Source organism: Zonotrichia albicollis, chromosome 6 (genome assembly GCF_047830755.1).
Source record: "Zonotrichia albicollis isolate bZonAlb1 chromosome 6, bZonAlb1.hap1, whole genome shotgun sequence".
Lineage (NCBI taxonomy): Eukaryota > Metazoa > Chordata > Aves > Passeriformes > Passerellidae > Zonotrichia > Zonotrichia albicollis.
This window is the reverse complement of record NC_133824.1, coordinates 59,347,076-59,365,870: the sequence shown is the minus strand read 5'-3', so window position 1 is coordinate 59,365,870 and position 18,795 is coordinate 59,347,076. Positions and strand designations below refer to the sequence as shown.

Genomic DNA, 18,795 nt, shown 5'->3' with positions numbered 1-18,795 from the left:
AACATTTAATTTCAGGTTTATTTTCTAGACAAACCCAGGCTGGACCATCACAGATGATGAATATTGGGGAGCAGGTCTGTTATTATGGGCTACAGTCTCTGGGTTTTAACTCAGATCCTGTGAGGAATAAGAGGAGCCAGAGTGAACACAACTGAGTCCATTCAGCTCATTTCTGTCTAATTTCCTGCTCCTTCCCCATCCTGATCCCCCTCTTGCAGCTCCCCAAAAGTTCCCCAAAAACCCCATGAGCAACACCAGGCATGAGCAGCTCCAGCAGAAAATGTTCCTGCTCATCTGCACCCACCTCCCTGGGGCCAGGAGGGCAAACTGCTTAATCCTCAGATTAAAACAAACAGAAACTCATTAAAAACTTTCACTCACACAGCCCAATTACACTGCAATAATAGCAGCTGTGGGGGTTTATCTGTTATTTTTGTCCAAGCTTGGAGATAAGCATGGCAAAGCTACAACACTGAAGTGATATTTAAGTGAACTCTCATTTTTTGGGGGGGTAAATATAAACATCTAAAACTGTATTAGAAACATCTAATACAGTACAAAATTCACCCAAAAAAAAAATCACAAAATTCACATAAAAGAACAGGATCAAGGTGGGTCAGACTAAGAAATAACTGCTGGAGGTACAATAGTGGCAGAGCATCACAAAGAACAGAGCCTGGAGAAGGGAAGGCTCCAAAGAGACTTTAGGGACCCTTCCAGTGCCTAAAAAGGGTCCCAGAGAGCTGGAGAGGGAATTTGGATCAGTGCATGACAGGATAAGAGGGACGGCTCCAACCTGACAGAGGCAGGGTAAGATTGGAGATTAGGAAGGATTCTTGCCCATGAGTGGAGTGAGGCACTCCCAGAAGAGAGAGAAGGAAAAAAGAAAAAAAAAAAAAGTTGGGTTTGATACAAAAAATTGTCACTTTTTTCATCATTTTTTGCTACAAAGGAAAAGGAGGGATGAGCCAGCACCTGCTGAGAAGAAGATAGAGGTCAAGAGAGAGCAGCTCCCATTTCAGTGGGAGCAATAAACAAGATGCAACAGGAAAGTGTGGACCAAAACTATTTAATAATTCATTCTGCACGTGCTTTAAGCCTTCTGCTCCTTGCCAATTTAATTGATAGCCAAAGAGCTGGTGAGGAACTATAATAACAGGCTAGTTAACCATGCTGGGTTAAGTGCCTGTTTTATTTACACCTCTGCATCCTAATTTAAATTTTTAACAGGGTTGTAGAGATTTAATGAGGCAGATCTTAATCCATACAGTCAAGGTCCAAATCACAATCCTCTTCAGAGCCTTAATTCCTGGGAAAAATACTCTTCACATCCAAAAAAGAAAAAAAATTTTAAAAAAAAGAGAGGGTTCCTTGTACTGTGCCACAGATCAAATGAAAAGTGGGGAGTTGAAAGTTGAAGCATCTTTTATAAATTTATGTAAATGGCTAAATGGCTACAAGTTGTGAAGTATTCAAGAGGAATTATTTCTACACAGAAAGGGTAATTAAACATTGGAAGGGGCTGCCCAGGGCAGTGGTGGAGTCACCATGGCTGGAGGTGTTTAAGACAAGACTGGATGTGGGCTGGTTGACACAGAGGTGTTTGGTCAAAAGTTGGACTCAATCCTGCAGGTTTTTTCCAACCTCAGCTGTTCTGTGGTACACAAAACAGCTCACAGCAGGCTGCAAATGCACATGAAAATCCAACTTCTGCCAGCTGAGAGTCATCCTAATTAATTGGGAACACTCCACACTCAAGAGCTACTTGGTTAAAGCCTCCTCCTCTGGAGCAACTGATTTTAAGTTGCCATTTTCAGAGCTGCTGGCTCTCCTGACACCACACAACAGGCACAGCAGCTCCTTTAATCAGAGCTCTGAGCACCCTCCACAGCCTGCACAGCTCCTGACCCCTGAGCTGTGTGAGCAGCTCACTCCCAGCAAGAGAGCAGAGGGAATTGTTCCCTGGGAAGGTGGGAGATCCTGGCACAGGTGCCCAGAGCAGCTGAGGCTGCCCCTGGATCCCTGGAAGCATCCAAGGACAGGTTGGATGGGGCTTGGAGCAGCCTGGGATGGTGGAAGGTGTCCCTGCCATGGCAGGGGGTGGAATGAGAGAGTCAAGAGAAGCAAACCTTGAGCCTGGCAGGGTTAGATACAGACTCAGCCTCACCCACAGTGGCAGGACCAGAGTCTGGTGAGCTCTATCAGCAGGTTGCAGCTGGAAGCTGCACAGATTCTGCAGAAGATGGAGCATGGCACGTGTCCTGCCACCTCAGAAAGTGCCACCTGCCAAAAGCTGCCACGCTGGGGATGTGCAGCCACCTCTGCCAGCAGCATGGCAGATGTTACAGCACAGGAACCAAGCTGAAAAGCAATGTGGTTTCTTTCCAGAGTGTCACTTTTTGAAGGATGTTGGGAGGCTCCCACACTGGTCCTAAGCCAGCTGAGCCAGTAGTGTCACTATGATATTTTCTGAAAAATCCCTTTGCCAGGATTTCTTCTCCTGGGAAGCAGAGAAGCCTCAGAGAGAAATGAAAACAAGAATTATCTGATTGCTTCTCCTATGTTTTGCTGCTTTGGAATGTGGTTGGAGATTGACTCCTTAGTCTAACACAGCTGATTGTGATTGGTCATTAAGTAAAAACAATTTACATGAAACTAATCAAACATGCTCCTGTTGGTAAACAATCACAAGTTTTCATCACCATTCTTGTTAAGTCTTCTGTATCTTTTTCTTTAGCATAGTTTTAGTATAGCATTCTTTAATATAATTTAATATCATAAAATAATAAATCAGCCTTCTGAGAACATGGAGTCAGATTCTCATCTCTCACCTCATCCTGCAGACCTCACAAACTTGACACCAGTAGCTCCCTACAGAGAAAGCTGCAGTGCTCAGCTTGCTAGAGACATACAAATTCTAGGCACAGAGACAAAATACATAATCAATTCCCCCAGACAAGCAAGCCTTATCCTCTGCTGTGTCCTGTCCCCATATCCTGTAATCCCTTTATAGGATTTCTCTGACTAGGAAGGGCAAAGCAGAACCAAGCTCACCAAGGAGTCAAGGCAGGAGGAAATTTGTTCCCCAGCTCATCCCTCCAGAGTCCACCAGAGAGGAGGATAAGCTCATCCAGACATATTTCCATTTTGCCTGCACAATTTGATTTTTAAAACAGTTCTGCATCCAAGCCGGGCAGGTGAATACAGAGATGCAATTAACCACAGGCAGCTTGGCACAGATGGTCCCCAAGAACCAGAGGGAGCTGAGCAGCAGGGGTTGGTATTTAATGATGAGCCAGCCTTTCAGTGAGGCAAGGCAGCAGGACCCCACTGAGGGCAGCAGAGCTCACTCAGCTCCTGGCACTTCTTCCAACAGTGAGCCCCTCCCCAAAGGGCCAGGATCCCTCATTAGGGACGCAATCATGTGCCTGCAACAGCATCCCCCAAAAACCTGAGTGTCCTGGGCTGGAGCTCCGTGGAGCTTTAAAGGAAAGCACCCTCAAACATCCTGGATCTGGCAGCCTCAAGGTATTCTGAGAGTAAACAGCAGGAACTGTAATTTTGGGAGCTAAGCTTCTAAATGCCACTCCACCATGAGGATGTGATACTCCCCAACTGCCTTTAAGCAAAAAAAAGATGTTGAGAGAGCAGAGTTGTGGCTCAAAAATGTTCCTTTGTGCTTAACTGGGGCAGCAGCATCCCCAGGCAGAAAGCCTTTCCCCAAATGATAATTGTAATTGTCCCATTTTACAAGATGTGGATTCATCATCCCCAGCACCAGGGAACCTCCTGGCTCCCTGCACAGAGGTCTGGGCTGAGCAGAAGAGATTTACACCACAAGAGCTGTGCCAGTTTTCAAATGCACACAGCACAAAGAGCCCCATGTCCCTTGGAGAACAGGCACATGCAGAGCCAAGAAACCCAGATTTCCACTTGAGCCCTCAGCCACAGCCCACATCTGCCTTTAGAGGAGCCCAGAACAGAGAAAACAGAGTGCAGAAAGAATCCAAGAAAGTTGCATCAGTCCTGTATTGGAACAGAAAGATTTTTTTTTTAAATGTCTGTGCAGGTCTCATTAAACTGAGAGAGACCAATGCTCAGCTGAAACTGAAATCCCTCTTATCTTCCCATGCAGAAACCCAGGCTTCTAAAGAAGATCCCAGAGGGCTATAAAACACTTTAGCCTCCTGAATCACACTGCTCTTGCTAAGCACAGACCTTGTTTCCCAGCCTGAAGGATCAGCTTCTCCCTACACACACGACCTTTCCCTCCCCTGCTGCCACTCTCCCATCAGCACCACATCCCTGCCTTGCCAGACACATCCAAAATTCATCCTGGCAAGGGCAAAATGCTGCAGTTGGAGCCCCAGAGAGCTCAGGGAAGGCTTCAAAGCCAGCAGCAAGCCAGGAACATGCAGTGGGGAAGACTCCCAGCTTCTGCTGCCCTCTAAACTCCACAGGAGAGAGAGAGTTATTGCTTCCTGCAGAGAAAAGATGCTGATGAGCTGTTGTCTGGAGCACCCCACCTCTACTCAGAGGAGAAATACCATCTGGCAGTGCCACCCCTGGAGAGCTGCCAACCTTTGCAGTAAAACACTAAGGCAAGAGAAGGTCAAGATAAAGGAAGGGGAGCAAAAACAGGCAGGAAGATTAATTCCTGCCAGGTGCTATCAGCCCAGAGACTGGAGCACAGAACTGGATGGATGAGCAAGCAGAAGTAGGAAAAGGAGCAAGGAACAGTTCCTCTGCAGGAAAACTGTGGGTGAGGTGAAGAGAAGGCAGATCAGAGCTGCAGCCCAGGATCTGCTTTGCCTCAGCACCCCTTGGTGGGTGCATTCCAGGTGTGCAGAGCCAGACCCTGCTGCAACAGCAGCACCACTGCTGCTCCCCAGCGAGGAGAAACCCACCCCATCCACCAGAGCCACTGGAATTTCAGACATCCTCCAGGACACTGCTCACTGCTTGCTTCCCATGCCTCCTGGGAGAGCACAGGCTGTCCAACACCTTTATTGGGAACAGTGAGATGTGCACACAGACAAACAGACAGACTGGGGCTGTCAGGGCAGGGCTGGCACCCCACAGGAGCCCCCCTGCCCCTGGGGCCCAGGGGTACCTTCAGACTCCAGGCGCTCCAGCCCGTAGGTGCCAGCGGTGCTGGTCCTCCTGGCAGAGGGGACAGCTGTCCTCCTGGCAGAGGGGGACACTGATGATGGGGTCACCAGGACCACAGTTCTGCTGGCTGGCTCCTCTGTCTGTCCAGCTGGAGTAGAAGACATCCCACCAGGGGCTGGGAGAGCTTTCTCACTGGTGACCAGGATCCCATCTGTGAGATCTACAGGAGACAGGAAACAGCAGCTGTCACTGTCACATTTTCTGACAAATCCCTTCTCCTGCGAAGCTGAGAAGCCTCAGAGAAAAAGGAAAACAATAATTATCTCATTTGCTTCTCCTGTGTTTTGCTGCTTTGGAATGTGGTTGGAGATTGCTTATCCAACATGTGAATTGTTTTGACTTAATGACCAACCACAGCCCAGCTGTGTCAAGGCTCTAGAGAGAGTCACAAGTTTTTCATTAGTATCTTGTTAAGTCCTCTGTAAATATCCTTTCTATATTCTTTACTATTTATTTTTTCTATACTATTTAGTATAGTATACTAATACATACTATTTAGTATATATAGTATATAATGAGTATAGTATACTACATTAAATATATACTATTTAGTATAGTATACTATACTATTTAGTATAGTATTCTTTAAAATAATACCATAAAATAATAAATTAGCCTTCTAAGAACATGGAGTCAGATTCATTATTTCTTTCCCACCACCCTGAAAATACCACACAGCAACCATTCAGCATAACAAGCTTTTATAAAAACCCCAAGAAACTCCTTAATGAAAATTTAACTCAAAGGAAGTCACTAAACTTTTGTTTCCTTTGAGAAGTGACTCTGCTGTAGTGAACCTTTCTCCTCAAGGGCAGCCAGCAAAGGAGGTTCCCCTTAATGAGGGGGGAACCCTTAAAGGTTTTAATTCCATTGCTTTAAGGGCTGCTCATCACCACACCCTTGCAAGATCAGAGCACCAAGCCACCAGCTGAGAACTGAGCCAAGTGGCAGATCTAACAGCTAACTAAAAAGATAAAAATTGGTTGAATTTATAATTAAATCCCAGAAGCAAATTCAGTTAGTGGAACCTGCCAGAAGAACCTTCTCCCCCTTACAAACAGATCCTAAATTCAGAGATACAATGCAAACAGCTTTTCTTCTTCTGATGCCCTGCAACACAAGAACAGCCAGAAAAGCTGCCCAGCAGCACTTTCACTACAATGGTCCCCAGTACTACAGAAACTCCAGCTCAAAGCCAGCCCTGTGCTGAGGGAGCCCTTGCTACACTCCTGTCAGGAAAACAGGCTCCAACATTCACCTGCCAAGGTGACACCAAACCAGCAGGCAGCAGCTACAGGAACAGGACTGCTTGGAGCATTTCTGTGTGAGCTACAGCAGCCTGAGAGCAATCCCCCATTTCTCAGTGAATATCACTGCAGCCTTCCACACCCAAGGGCCTGCCAGGGACCCCAGGAGGGTCTTTCCCTCACCACTGGCTCCCATGGAACCCTGGTGAAACATTTCCATCCTCTGGACTGAGCATCACCAATCTCTGACTGCCTTGGGTTCCAGAAGTAAAAACTCTCCTTTCATAAATAAAAAATTGTTCAAGTGTCTAAAGCTAAAGGCAGCTTGCTAGCAAGGATAGGCAAGGGGCTCGTTTGGTTTGGGGCATTTTTTTTCAACTCTACTTCACTTATTTGGGGTAAAAAATCCATATGCTGGCAAACTCCAGTGTGGTGGATGTCATGGCATGAGCAGAAAGCAATGGCAGCCCAGGTTTAGAGGGGAGGGCAGAACTTTAACATAAAAAAGTCACTTAAACAAGGATGTTGCATTGAAATTGGAGTGTGACACCCATTTCTCAGTAAATATCACTGCAGGCTTCCACACCCAAGGGTCTGCCAGGCTCTTGCAGGAGAGCAAAGAATATTTTCATCCTCTGGACTGAGCATCAGCAATCTGTGGCTGCCTTGGGTTCCAGAAGTAAAAACTCTCCCTCCATAAATAAAAATTTGTTCAAGTGTCTAAAGCTAAAGGCAGCTTGCTAGCAAGAACAGACGGGGGATTTGTTTGGTTTGGGGCATTTTTTTAATTTCTACTTCACTTATTTGGGGCAAAAAAATCCACATGCTGGCAAATCCCAGTGTGGTGGATCTCATGGCAGAAAGCAGTGGCAGCCCAGGTTTAGAGGGGAGGGCAGAACTTTAGCATAAAAAAAGTCACTTAAGGAGGTTGCATTGAGATTGGAGTGTGACACTGGTTCCAGAGGTACCACCCCACCCTGTGCCCTTGAAGCAGAATCCTACCTTCTGCAGCCACAGGGCTCCCTGTGGAGGAAGCCCCAGTTGCCAGCAGCACCTGGGTGGCACTGGGAGCTGTCAGCATCTGGGTGTCCTCCCCGCTGTTCTCCTGAGGAAAGCTGGCAGCCCCTGCTCCCTGGGTGGCACCTGGCACCTCTGGCACAGCTGGCACAGCAGCAGCAGCCTCCTGGGCAGCTGCTGTCGCCTCCTCAGCAGCACCTACAGCAAGAACACGTGTCAGGGTGGGCTCACAGGACAGCTGACAGCAGCAGAGCACACATCTGAGGCAGTATGAAAGAACAGAACTCCAGGAATTATTAATTCCAGAGCCACAGGGCCAGCAGCAGGGCCAGCCTCCAGTGTCCCACTGAAGCCTCAACCATGCACAAGGCTTGATTTTTGTGGCACAAGTCTTAATAGACAGTGTTGTTTCCCCAACATCTGGGAAACAGCAGAGAGGCAGCCTGTTGACAAGTCAAGTGCTTAAAAATTAATCTAGAAATTAATCAGTCAGGTTGCAGCACCAGCCTGCAATTAGCTTCCTTTCTTTCACAGCAAAAATTAGGTCTTTTGGATGCAGTGAAGGGAACTCATCCTTTTACATCTGCAGCCAAAGAGGGAAGAATAAAGATGCCCAGCAATTAAAAAGTCCTCATCAACCTAGAAACATGCCCAACACCTGACCTGCCTTTTTTTCTTTTTTTTTAGCATTGCTGTCATGAGGCTGAAGGTGGCATCTCTGGGGGTATGTGCAGGGCAAGGTGACACCATCAGGCTGTCCAGGAGGAGTTCTGCCTGCAGGTGAGAGTGAGGACAAGCACTGGGCAGCCCCAGCTACACCATGGGGTGAGGAGACAGCCCCAGGAGTTTGTTTGCTCTCTGAGCACCCTTGTAAAGGCATTTAAGACACCAGCAGCTCACTGGCTGCTGGCACAGCTCACTTTAAATCCCAGAAATGAGAGACAAGTGTCTGTAAAAGCAAGTTTTACCTTTCCATGAACTCCGCAGAGTAGGAGAGAGCTCAGGCTGGGTATCTGTCAGCACAGCAGCCTCTGGCTGTGACAGAGGGACGCTCTTCTCCTCCTCTGCTGTCACTGCACTGACGTTTTCCAGTGAGCCAAGATCAGCTGTGCCTGCCTCTGACAGGCTCCCAGGGTGGGAAGCAGAGCTGCTGCTGCCTGGGGAAGGTGCTGGCAGCTCCTCCCCTTGCACTGGCTCTGTGCAGTTGCTCTCCTTGGCAAGCTCAGGCGCTGCTGGAGGGGACACTGGGGAGGGCAACGCTCTGGTGGCATCCTCTTCCTCCCCCACACCTCCCTGGCTGGTCTGGGATGGTTCTGTTGTCCCCAGCTCCTCATGAGATGTGCTCCTCCCTTGAGTGATGTCCCCCAGCTTGGTGTCATCCCAGTCAGGTGGCACAGTGTCCGTGGGGGGGATGGTGGCAGTGCCAGGCGTAGAGGGCAGCTCCTGTTGGGTGACACCTGTCCCAGCTTCTGGCTGAAGGAAGGCCTCAGTTGCCACAAGGGGAGGTTTGGCAGCCACAGATGTTGGTGGAGCCAGGGCTTTCAGGGGGCTCCCTGTGTGGGCTCTCAGCGTTCCCAGCCCAGAGGTGACACCTGCAGCCTGGGGACTCGGGGTGATGACAGGGAGGTGACTTGCTGCTTCCCAGCTGGGAGAGCTGGGGCTCAGTGTGGGCTGGGGCACAGCTGAGGGCTGTGAGCTGCTCTCTGCTTCCTCCTCCTCCTCAGTGGTCCCAGAAAGGGGGTTTGCTGAGGGGCCAGCAGAGCTGGGCTCCACTGCCACCCCATCCTCGGTTGTGGCCTCACCAACAGGGCCACCAGACTCCTCCTGACCTGGAGGGCTCAGCGTGGTCACAGCTGTGGTCAGCATGGCCCTGAGGGCTTCATCCTCACGCAGCTGAGGCTCAGTGGGAGCCAGCTCCTCCTCATGGCTGGCAGGCAGTGCCCCAGCAGAGGGGGGACCCGCCAGGCCCTGGCTGTGGGGCACAGCATGGCTCGGGCTGGCAGGGAGGGCTTCTCCTCCTGCAGTGAAAGCTTCAGGGAGGGCTTCTCCTCCTGCAGTGAAAGCTCCACCCAAGGGTGTTCCAGATGGCAGTGCTGACACTGCACAGGGCTCCTCAGAAGCTGTCTGCTCAGAAGGGCCCAGGTTGTTTTTCAAGCCCACCATGGCTGTCCTTTCATCTTGCAGCCCATTCCCTGCCCAGGGGCCATGCTGGACCTTTGTCACATCCTCCTCCTCCTCCTCCAGAGGCTGTGCCAGGCATGGCAGGCTGGAGGACAAGAGCAGGATGCTGCAGGTGAGCACACAGAGATTAAATCCTTCTGATCCCCTCATGGCTGAGAGGAGATGTGTCCAGAAGCCTGCAAGGCTGACAAATCCAGAGACCTAGAAGGGGAAAAAGGAACCAAGATTACACAACCCATGACCAACCACAGACCCAGGGCCTTAAACCATGGGAGACCAAAACTATGGCCAGTTGTGAGAAGACCCCCCCACTACACATTTCAAGCAATGAATTCCCTCATCTATTTTACTCTTCTCAGCCTACCCCACCTTAAGGTGCCAGACAAAAACCAAATGTTGATCTGAAGCCCAGGACCTGGGAGCTCCAAGGATCTGAAGCCCCAAGACCCTGCCCAGCTCCCACCCAGTTCCTCCCTAGTAAGTGTGCTATGCTCTACCCAGCAGGCATCAGACCTGCAAACAATGCTGTGGATCAACCTGTTGGTCCTGAACCAACTCCAAAAATGATGCTTGTAGGATCATGAAGTCTCAGGCTTGTCCTGGCCAGCCCTGTTCTGTGCATTGGCACAGGAGGAGACCAAGGAACCTGCACAGAGAACAAGATGGGTCTGTGGGGGTCAACACAGCACCAGAGCCACACCAAGGAGGCTTTAGGGCTGCATCAGGTCCTGGCTGAGCTCCCTGGCCCCACAGAGGAAGCTGCAGCCCAGAGAGCAGCACTGCAGCACTAGCAGAGTGGCCGTGCTGCACTGCACCATGGAGGCACTTCCAGAAAGCCTCATGTCCACAATCACCCAGGGTTTCCAAGAGAGCACTGAACCTGAGGCCAGCAGGGATGCAGCCAGCTGACAGCCTGCCCTTGGCAAGCTCTGCTGCCTCCAGGCACACAGCTCCAGCTCCCAGCCACCTCCCCTGGGCATGTGCCCCAGCCCTGGCCTTGCTTCTCCAACTCCACCATCCCAGAGCAAAGACCATCCCATCCAAGGCCCACTCAGTGCCATGACACAACAAACATCTCTGTCACAGCAGACCTGGTAGCTGCCCAGGGGCACAGACAAGCCCTATGCAAGGGCATCCAGCCATCAGCAGCTTCAAGCTCCTTCTCTCACATGTTCCTCCAGTTCTGAGAACCCCAAGGAGAGAAAGAGCTCAACCTGTTAGGATAAGTCCGAAGAAGAGCCAGTAAGTAGATCACAGGGCTGGAGCACCTCTGTTACAGGCTGGGAGGGTTGGAAGGTGGAGAAGAGAAGGCTCCAGGCACACACTGGAGCATCCTCCAGTGCCTACAGTAGTTCCAGGAGAGCTGGAGAGGGACTTTGGACAAAGGCATGGAGGGACAGAGCAAGGAGGAATGGCTTTTCACCTAGGTTTAGATTAGACATTAGAAATAAATTACTGACTGATGGTGCTAAGGCCCTTGTACAGGTTACCCAGAGAAGCTGTGGCTGCCCCTGGATCCCTGGAAGTGTCCAAGGCCAGGCTGGATGGGCTTGGAGCAGCCTGGGTGTTCCTGCCCATGGCAGGGTGTGGAATGATGTGAGATTTTATCATTCCCAAGTGAACTGCTTGTCCCTGTGGGCTGCAGGAATAACAAATATCAGTAGGAAAGAGGCTGGGGTTGTCAGAATCACCCCTCAGCCTTCCACAGAACAGCAATGGTCACCCTGTGCAGGGTCACTGCTCATGGGCACCTGGATAAATCCCTAAATTTATCCACACTCCTCATTTCCCCACCCAGACTGCACATTCAGAAGTATCACTCACATTTGTACCCACAGAGTGCAGCAACAGAGCTCAGAATTAACCACTGCAGGCTCCAGCATCTGGCTGAGCCTTCAGGGCACACTGAGTCACTTTTTCCATGCTCCCTGAAGCCTCATCCCAGCAGTTTGAGCTGCTGGAATAATTCCCCATCACAGGCCACACACATGCACCAGGTGCTCAGGGACAAGCAAAAGCCACCAAAAACTCTTCACCAACCCAGACACCTTCCCCTTTATTTTTAGCATCTCTGAAGGATAGTGGCTACCCATCTATTTTCTATATCCCCTGCCTAAAAAAAAAAAAATAGCTGAAAACTGACAATATTTAGCTCTTTTCCCAGGCTAATTCTTGATGCACTTTTGTAATTAAAAAGCACTAAGAATGCATTATGCAAGTTAAATTGTTAGTGCCTAACTCCATGCATCTGCCTCACCATGCAGATGAATATAAATCATGTTCACCTCAACACCCCTTCAGCAAGTGCCTGTTAAGAGCAGGCTTATTGAAACATCAAGAAGTTGGGTTTTCTCTATTTAAAACATAGTTTGGCTTTAAATACAGCTTCTGAAGAAGTCAGGAGCATTTAGGTGGCACAAATGCTTTCAGCAATGCTTAAACACAAACAGAACTCCAGCTGCACTTGAAAAGCACTTCTCTTGCAGTCATACACATTATACATATGTATATACACATCTGGACAGATAGTTTGTAGCTTTCTAGCTCTAGGCTCTCCAATAGCCCACGATATTCAGGATGTGGTTAGCAGAACCACCAAAATGCTCATCTCTCAACAAGGTTACTCCATATTTACTAGAAGCTTTCCTCCTTCTGGAGGGTAGATAACATGGGCACAATACCAGCCTGATAAGAGTTCCTGGGGTCCTTCAGAGCAGCTTCATATTGTTTCTACCAATCTGAAAAGCCCTGCTGGTAATAATCCTACATTTCTATAGGGCAAAAACCCATATTGGAGAGTTATTTGCTCAGGAAATCCACGACAGGCAGATGCAAGCTAACCTAGACCTTCACACTCAGTGAAAGCAGGAGATAGTGGCCCAGAGCTTGCTGCAGGATAATGGCACAGGTTCACACTTCAAAGAAGATTAGTCAGGGCTTAAGAGCTGCTTAGCTTTAGGAAGAGGCTGGATTAGAGAATGTATGAACAGCAGTGACCTGGCTATCTCCTTAAGCAGAGTTTGACACCTTGCTGAAGCGCTTCCCCTGAATGCAGAAGCTGCAGAGCAAAGCTGCACCGAGCCACATTTCTCCTCCTCCCATCTGGCTGTTTTATAGCCAGGCTGGAGCACCCTGCCCTGACCAAGCACCTCCTCTGTAGTAAGGCTGAGCTCTCCTGTGAGCAGCTCCAAGGAAGTAATTCAATATTTCACACTGCAGGAACTCCCTGTCCCCACGTTTCACCTGGCATCCTCAGAGCTGGAGCCCTGGAGGCAGCTGCCAAGCACTGGCCAAGCTCTCAGTGGAAAAAACTAATCCTTGCTTCCAATAGGAAGCGCACACTGAGGGCAAGAGGCAGTGCCAGCTACTTCCCCTGCACTCAATAACAGCAAATCCCAGGAGATGCAGCTCCTCCAGCCGCAAAGGCAGCGCGACTGCAGGCAGCCAGGGAGCTTTATCTTCAGCATGGAAAATAATAACTTTCCTTTTAACACCTGGGAGGCTGGGAAAATAGACAAAGAACTGCTAGGCTGAAAACAGGCCAAAACTGGACATCTCCAGGAGCTACCCACAAGAATAAGAACCATCTACCTCCGTGGGGAAGCCAGGAAGCCGAGGGACAATAAATATAAATTGGTCACCAGCTGAGGCAGTCTCAGACTCGGTTGGATCTTTCTGAGCCGGGCTGCTTGCTTGCTCCATACAATTAGCCCTTGCAGCAGTTATTAAACCATTAACCCCTCTGAATTCTGGAGGCTTCTTTGAGATCAGCTCTTGGGGGGGCCCAACAAAAGCCAGCTCAGGAGGAGCCCCAGCCTGTTATGGCCACTCCAGCAGGGCAGGCTTGCACAGGGCAGAGCAGATGTCTCTCCTTCAATAGCTGCTCCTTGCATGGACCAGTGGTTTGTGGAGACAGGCTGTAAAGGATTAAGCTCCCTCTCTGTCCCAGCTGTGTGCAGCTACTCCCTCTGAAAGCTTTTTAAGAGCTTCACCCAGCCAGCTCACTTAGAGAAAACAACTCCCTTCCCTCCTCCCCCCAAAAAATAAAAATTAGCTGTTATTTTCTATCTTTCTCAAGTTATGGCTATGTTTTCACTCAATTTGTTGAAACGGTATGATAGAAACAAGTACCAAGTTTTAAACTCCCTTGAATTAATAACTCTGCTCTAACAATGCCTCTGACACAGGGAGGACACTCTGCACGCATCATAAAGCAGAGAGAGGAGACGAACAGGTCAGCCCCAGCCAAATCTGCCTCGCCTTTGAAGAGAGCTCCTCACACCTCCAAGCACAAGCGTGGTGCCAGCCCGGGCTGCCCGAACAGTCCTGGGCGTGCTCAGCTCCGGAATTCACTGAGAATTGAAATTCACCGACAATTCGTAGGGGAACCGGACAAAAAAGGCAGCAAATCTTTTAATGGGAAGATTTAGCCAAAACATACAAGTCAAACAACTGCCAGCCGTCAAGTGCTCTGTTACAGGGTGCTAATGTATGCCATCCAAGCCTCATTACTTGTGCTGAATACAAAAGGCAGCAGATAATACACTGCAGAGCTCCTACTTTTGTGCACAAGCCGAGAAAAATGCCATCATTTATGTCCTTGCCCAGTTCAGCCGGGTGAATTGGGGAACTGATGCCCTTCCAGCACACACACTTCAGGTAAGCAAACCTCGACCAGCTCGACCACCTCAGTGAAATCCCAGCAGTGACACAACTCTACACCAGCCACCAACACAAAGTCAGGTGAGAAAAATTACGTCGAGACAAGCACACAGCAGAGGGGCACATCCTCGCCTACCCTTGAGGACGCATCCTTAAAAACAAACAAATGAGGTCTTAATATTCTGTATGGCCAGCTTCCCGCCAGTCCCAGTGAGGCACCTTAATACATAATACATCACCTCCACTTCCAGCCTCGGCATTCCAGCTGGAGTTCTTTGAGGAGCCAGAGACATGACATGTTTTAGGCATTATTCCCCCAGCCACCGAGCTTTGTTCGGAACGGCACACGGACCACCTATGGAAATCCTTGCTTGGATTTGCCAGTAAAAGCTGCATAGTTCCCCGCGGCTTCTGACCCGTGCCAGGTCCCCGGCACCACAAAAGTCTAAGGTCTACCGAATTCCTGAGGGATTAAGCCAGGGAGGAGGGGGTGCTGAAGAATGAGGCCAAAGGGTGCAGCAGTTTCCAGGCAGCAGAAAGGACAGAAACGCCGCTCCCCAGCCTGCCTGGGAGCACAGGGACAGCACTGGGATGCTAAGCAGCAAGAAACGCTCCGCAATTCCAGCGCCTCACCGAAGGCTGACGGAAACACCGCACAGGAGAGCGGGAGGATCGGGAGTCCCTGCAGGTGAAGGTTTAAGAGCAGATTAAACGCACCTTGTCCGGCCCTTCTGCCTTGGGGTCCAGAGAAGGGGATTAGGGCTGGCTCAAGGCTTGATTACACCCAGCACAGCTCCATCTCCCCTGCTGTCCTCCTTAGTCATTTACAGGTGACTTTACACCCCAGAACTGCATTCTCTCCCCACCGGGCAGGGGATCAAGTGCGAACACCCGCCCGGGGGCTCCTCCTGCCCAGGCCCGCAGCAGGACAGACGGACAGCGGCGGTCACCCCCAAACCACCCGCACGACAAACACACCCCGGCCCCCAAAGACTTCCCGAGGGACCCCACCGGGACCCCCATCCCGGCATGGCAGCACCGCCCGCTCTCCCCGCTGCCCCTTCCCCATCCCCCGGGGCTGCAGGGACCGGCCGGGAACAAAGAGCCGCGCCGAGGATGCGCTGCCCCGCGGGCAGCCGAGCATCGCTGGGAAAAGCCACGAATCGATTGAAAACGCGAAACCCCGGGCTGAACGCTGCCCAGGGCGGGGTGCCATGCCGGCTGTGTGCGTGTCCGTGTCCCAGCCTCACCTGGCTCCCGCCGCCGCCGCCCGGTGCCGGCGCCGCGCTCCCCCAGCCCCGCGGCCGCACGGGCGGAGCGGAGCGGGCCGCCCACCGGCGGGCGGTGTCGGGGGCCGGCCCGCTCCGCCCGACCCCGCCTGCCTCCGGGGGCTCCCCGGCACCCGCAGCCCCCGCCCAGGCCGCTCCTGCAAAGGGAACTTGGAGCATCCAAAGCGCCGGGGCCCCGCCGCCAACTCCGCCTCAGCGCCTGACCCGAGGAGATGCCGCTCTTTGCTCCAAAACAAGGCCTAAGGCACCCTTGAGTAGTTTTCCATCTATTACAGATTGTCCTCCAGTGTTTTCAGCTGCAGAGGTCACCTTCCCCTAATACACCCCTCTGCAAAGGGGAGCAACTCCTTAAATAACAACATCCGAATTAGAAGAGCTTTAGTCAATTTCCCGTTTTTGGTGCTTTGTTTTAAGAATCTACTTGGCCAGTACAGAAAAGAGTAAACAGCTTTACTTGTGCTTTCCTCCACCCACCTATTTTTTTTTTCCAATAAAACCCCTATAACTAACAAGAGGAAAAATAAAAAAAACAAACTTTACACCATCAGGTCCTAGCTCACACATCAAATCCCTTCACCAAAAACCAACTCAGAAGCCCTTACCTTGACTCCAAACCCAAAAGATGAGAGTTCAGCTTCCTCTTGCTCCCCTAACCCCAGTGCCAGGGGCAGCACGGGCTCCCTGCTGCACACAGAGGGTTTTATACACCCTGCCAGGCAGGGCTGCAGCAGGTGCAAGGAGTTTGAGCTGGGCAGGGACAGGTGAGGAGAGACCAAAAATAATGATCTCTCACAGGAGGCAATGGCTGGGGTGGGGGCATTTTGGGGGGTGGAATTGCTAGGAAGGACTATAGGGAAGGTGTGGGACAGGTGAATTAAAACCTTGACTTCCTAATGAACATACTCTACCACCATGAAGGAAATCAGGGAACCTTCCAGTTATGATAACAAACTAAAAAATAAACTTTTTTTCTACACAAAGGTAGATGTAGCCTGCTGTCATGGATCACTCAGCTCTTAAAATAAACAACAGAACTGGTGGAAGAAAATGAGTTATTCATTATCAACAAATTGTTTATTATTTCTTTCTGTTCACTGTGCTACTGGTAATAACATTTATATTAGTGATTTGCTCTCTTTGTGTCTCCAAACACACCTCAAAGTTTTACCTGTTAAATTTTAGGGAAACAGTGTGTTTTCCACTGGATTCCAACCAAACTGGATCCAACCCAATTCATTTGGTTGTAGCACTGTGCATCCAATATTAAAACTTTCAAAAGACAGATTTGTTGCAAGTTAGGGCAGTTTTTTTTCAGGGAAATATTGCTAACCCCTGCATGAGTTGAAAATAAAGTGTCAAAGTGCCTGTGTCAGCAACAAAGACAGCCAGTGACAAAAAGCATCAGAAAGAACTTCAGAGTTAGGCTTGGGAGAGGAAATGGTCACTTAAACAATGGAGAAAGTCCCTGTTGGCTTTGCCTCTCTGAACTGTAAAATCCGGGCAAATTATTCATTAATCAATATTCTTACTGCTGTGGCATCTTCGTAAATAATATACAAATATGTGAAAAGAAAGGATGTTTCCTCTCTCCTCTAGGGGAGATGGGTGTGAGGGAAGGAGGAGGTAAGAACTGCATTTTTCATGTGTTTTAAACACCATTAACTCCCAGATTAGGGACTCAAAACTCTTCACAGGTTCAACTTCTGTCCTGGCCAATTCATTTTGGCCAAGGGCTCTGGCTGAGAGGAGGGGGTGGCTCAGCCATGCAGGAGGTGCCATCTCCTAAGATAAAGGTGCAGCCAGATTTCCCAGGGGACCAAAATTCATTCTCAAGAGCAGCACTGCACCTTGTGGGGCTCTGGGATTGATTCCCAAGCTGTTCAGTCATTCATGTGTGGGGAAAAGGGCAGGAAAACAGGGACCACTCCAGCAGAAATCAGAACCCAGGGATGAATCGAGGGCTGGGATTCAGCAGCTGCACAATTCTCTCCTGGAATTCAGAACAAGGGATTTTCCAGTGGAAGGTGTCCCTGCCCATGGCAGGGGGTGGGAATGAGAGGATTTTCAAGGTTCCTTCCAACACAAACCACTCTGTGATTCTGTGACTGTTTTCAGCCCCATTTCTATCTAACCTTTACAATTATTGGGAAAGTTACTTAAAATGTAAAGCATGTGGAAGGGATGATTTAGTGTTCTCCAAGGATGCAGAGCACTTAATAGACTGGAGAGGTTTTCACTTCCCCCCTTTGCCATCGACTCCCAACCCAGACTGGCACTGTGTCCTCTCAAGGTTAAATATTTCACTCCTAAGCACTGGAACCAAAATAGCTGGTTATCTGTGGTTTTTTCCCTGCCTAAAATTGCACATTCCCTGTACGCTGCAAGTTTCTCTTCCCCGCATAACCTGCCAAAATCAGAGGCTTCTGCGTTATCAACAAAAATATCTGCTGCTGTAAGAAAGAGGCATGATGAAAGAGGCAGAAATCAGAAATCATCAGAGAGCACTCTTTTGTTATTCCTTTGTATGGTTTGTTAGTTGGAAATACTGATTTTTAACTCAGATCAGTATGCCATGCAGCATTTGTTTTGTAACCAAGCAAAACAGGCCCCACTTCCACAGCAAGTTAAGAAATTCCATTCCTCTCCCCTCTCACCCTTGCTGTGGGTTGAGAGATTTCAGTACAATCCTCTATTGGTCTTGTCCTTCAGAACTTCTCACCTGAGAAGTCAGAGTCTAAATTTGGATGTAAGCAGGCTCGTTCTTCCATGCAGGTAGCGTAGCTGGGAAAGAGTGGGACTCATGTGCCATTCCCAGCTCTGCCTTTTTAGAGGATTTTCAAACTGAATTTCACTGCTCTCATCCTCCACTTCTTCTGTAAAATAACAATACCTAATTTTTGTAAGAGCCTCTTGTAAAATCTGTGTATTATTGTAGCAGCTGGCTCGGTTGTACAAAGTAATGATACATCAGATTTCTTTCACAGGTGATATTCCTGTCACTGCCTTATTGCAGAACCCAAAAAGTACCAACAGCACGTCCTAATTAAGAGACTAGGTCACATAAAAATTTATATGAAGATATATTTTGCCTGTATAAAATGAACTAAAAAATCACTGTCCTGACAGCAGAATGCTGCACCTTATGCTGCTACTCCTGGCACCTGTGAGGAGATGTAGCAGCTCTCCTAAGTATGTCAGGACATGCCACAGAAGGTAAAGGCAAATTT

The 18,795-nt window shown here is 49.5% G+C and overlaps 1 protein-coding gene across 3 annotated transcripts in view; it reads right to left on the bottom strand.

Annotated features, from left to right (window-relative positions):
* The window catches only part of ARMH4 (armadillo like helical domain containing 4), a 62,790-nt gene extending 47,048 nt beyond the window's left edge, over positions 1-15,742 (bottom strand). For 2 of the 3 annotated variants that reach the window (XM_074543989.1, XM_074543990.1), the window contains exons 1-4: positions 15,530-15,742; positions 8,405-9,818; positions 7,422-7,634; positions 5,114-5,332 (exon numbers count right to left, since the gene is read on the bottom strand). In XM_074543989.1, the coding sequence (XP_074400090.1) occupies positions 5,114-5,332; positions 7,422-7,634; positions 8,405-9,818; positions 15,530-15,727 (2,044 nt within the window). In that variant the 5' untranslated portion in view covers positions 15,728-15,742. Of the gene's footprint in view, positions 1-5,113; positions 5,333-7,421; positions 7,635-8,404; positions 9,819-14,518; positions 14,555-15,529 lie in introns of those variants that run through there. The other variant, XM_005492221.4, reaches the window with a different exon arrangement.
* Between the last annotated feature and the right edge of the window lie 3,053 nt (positions 15,743-18,795).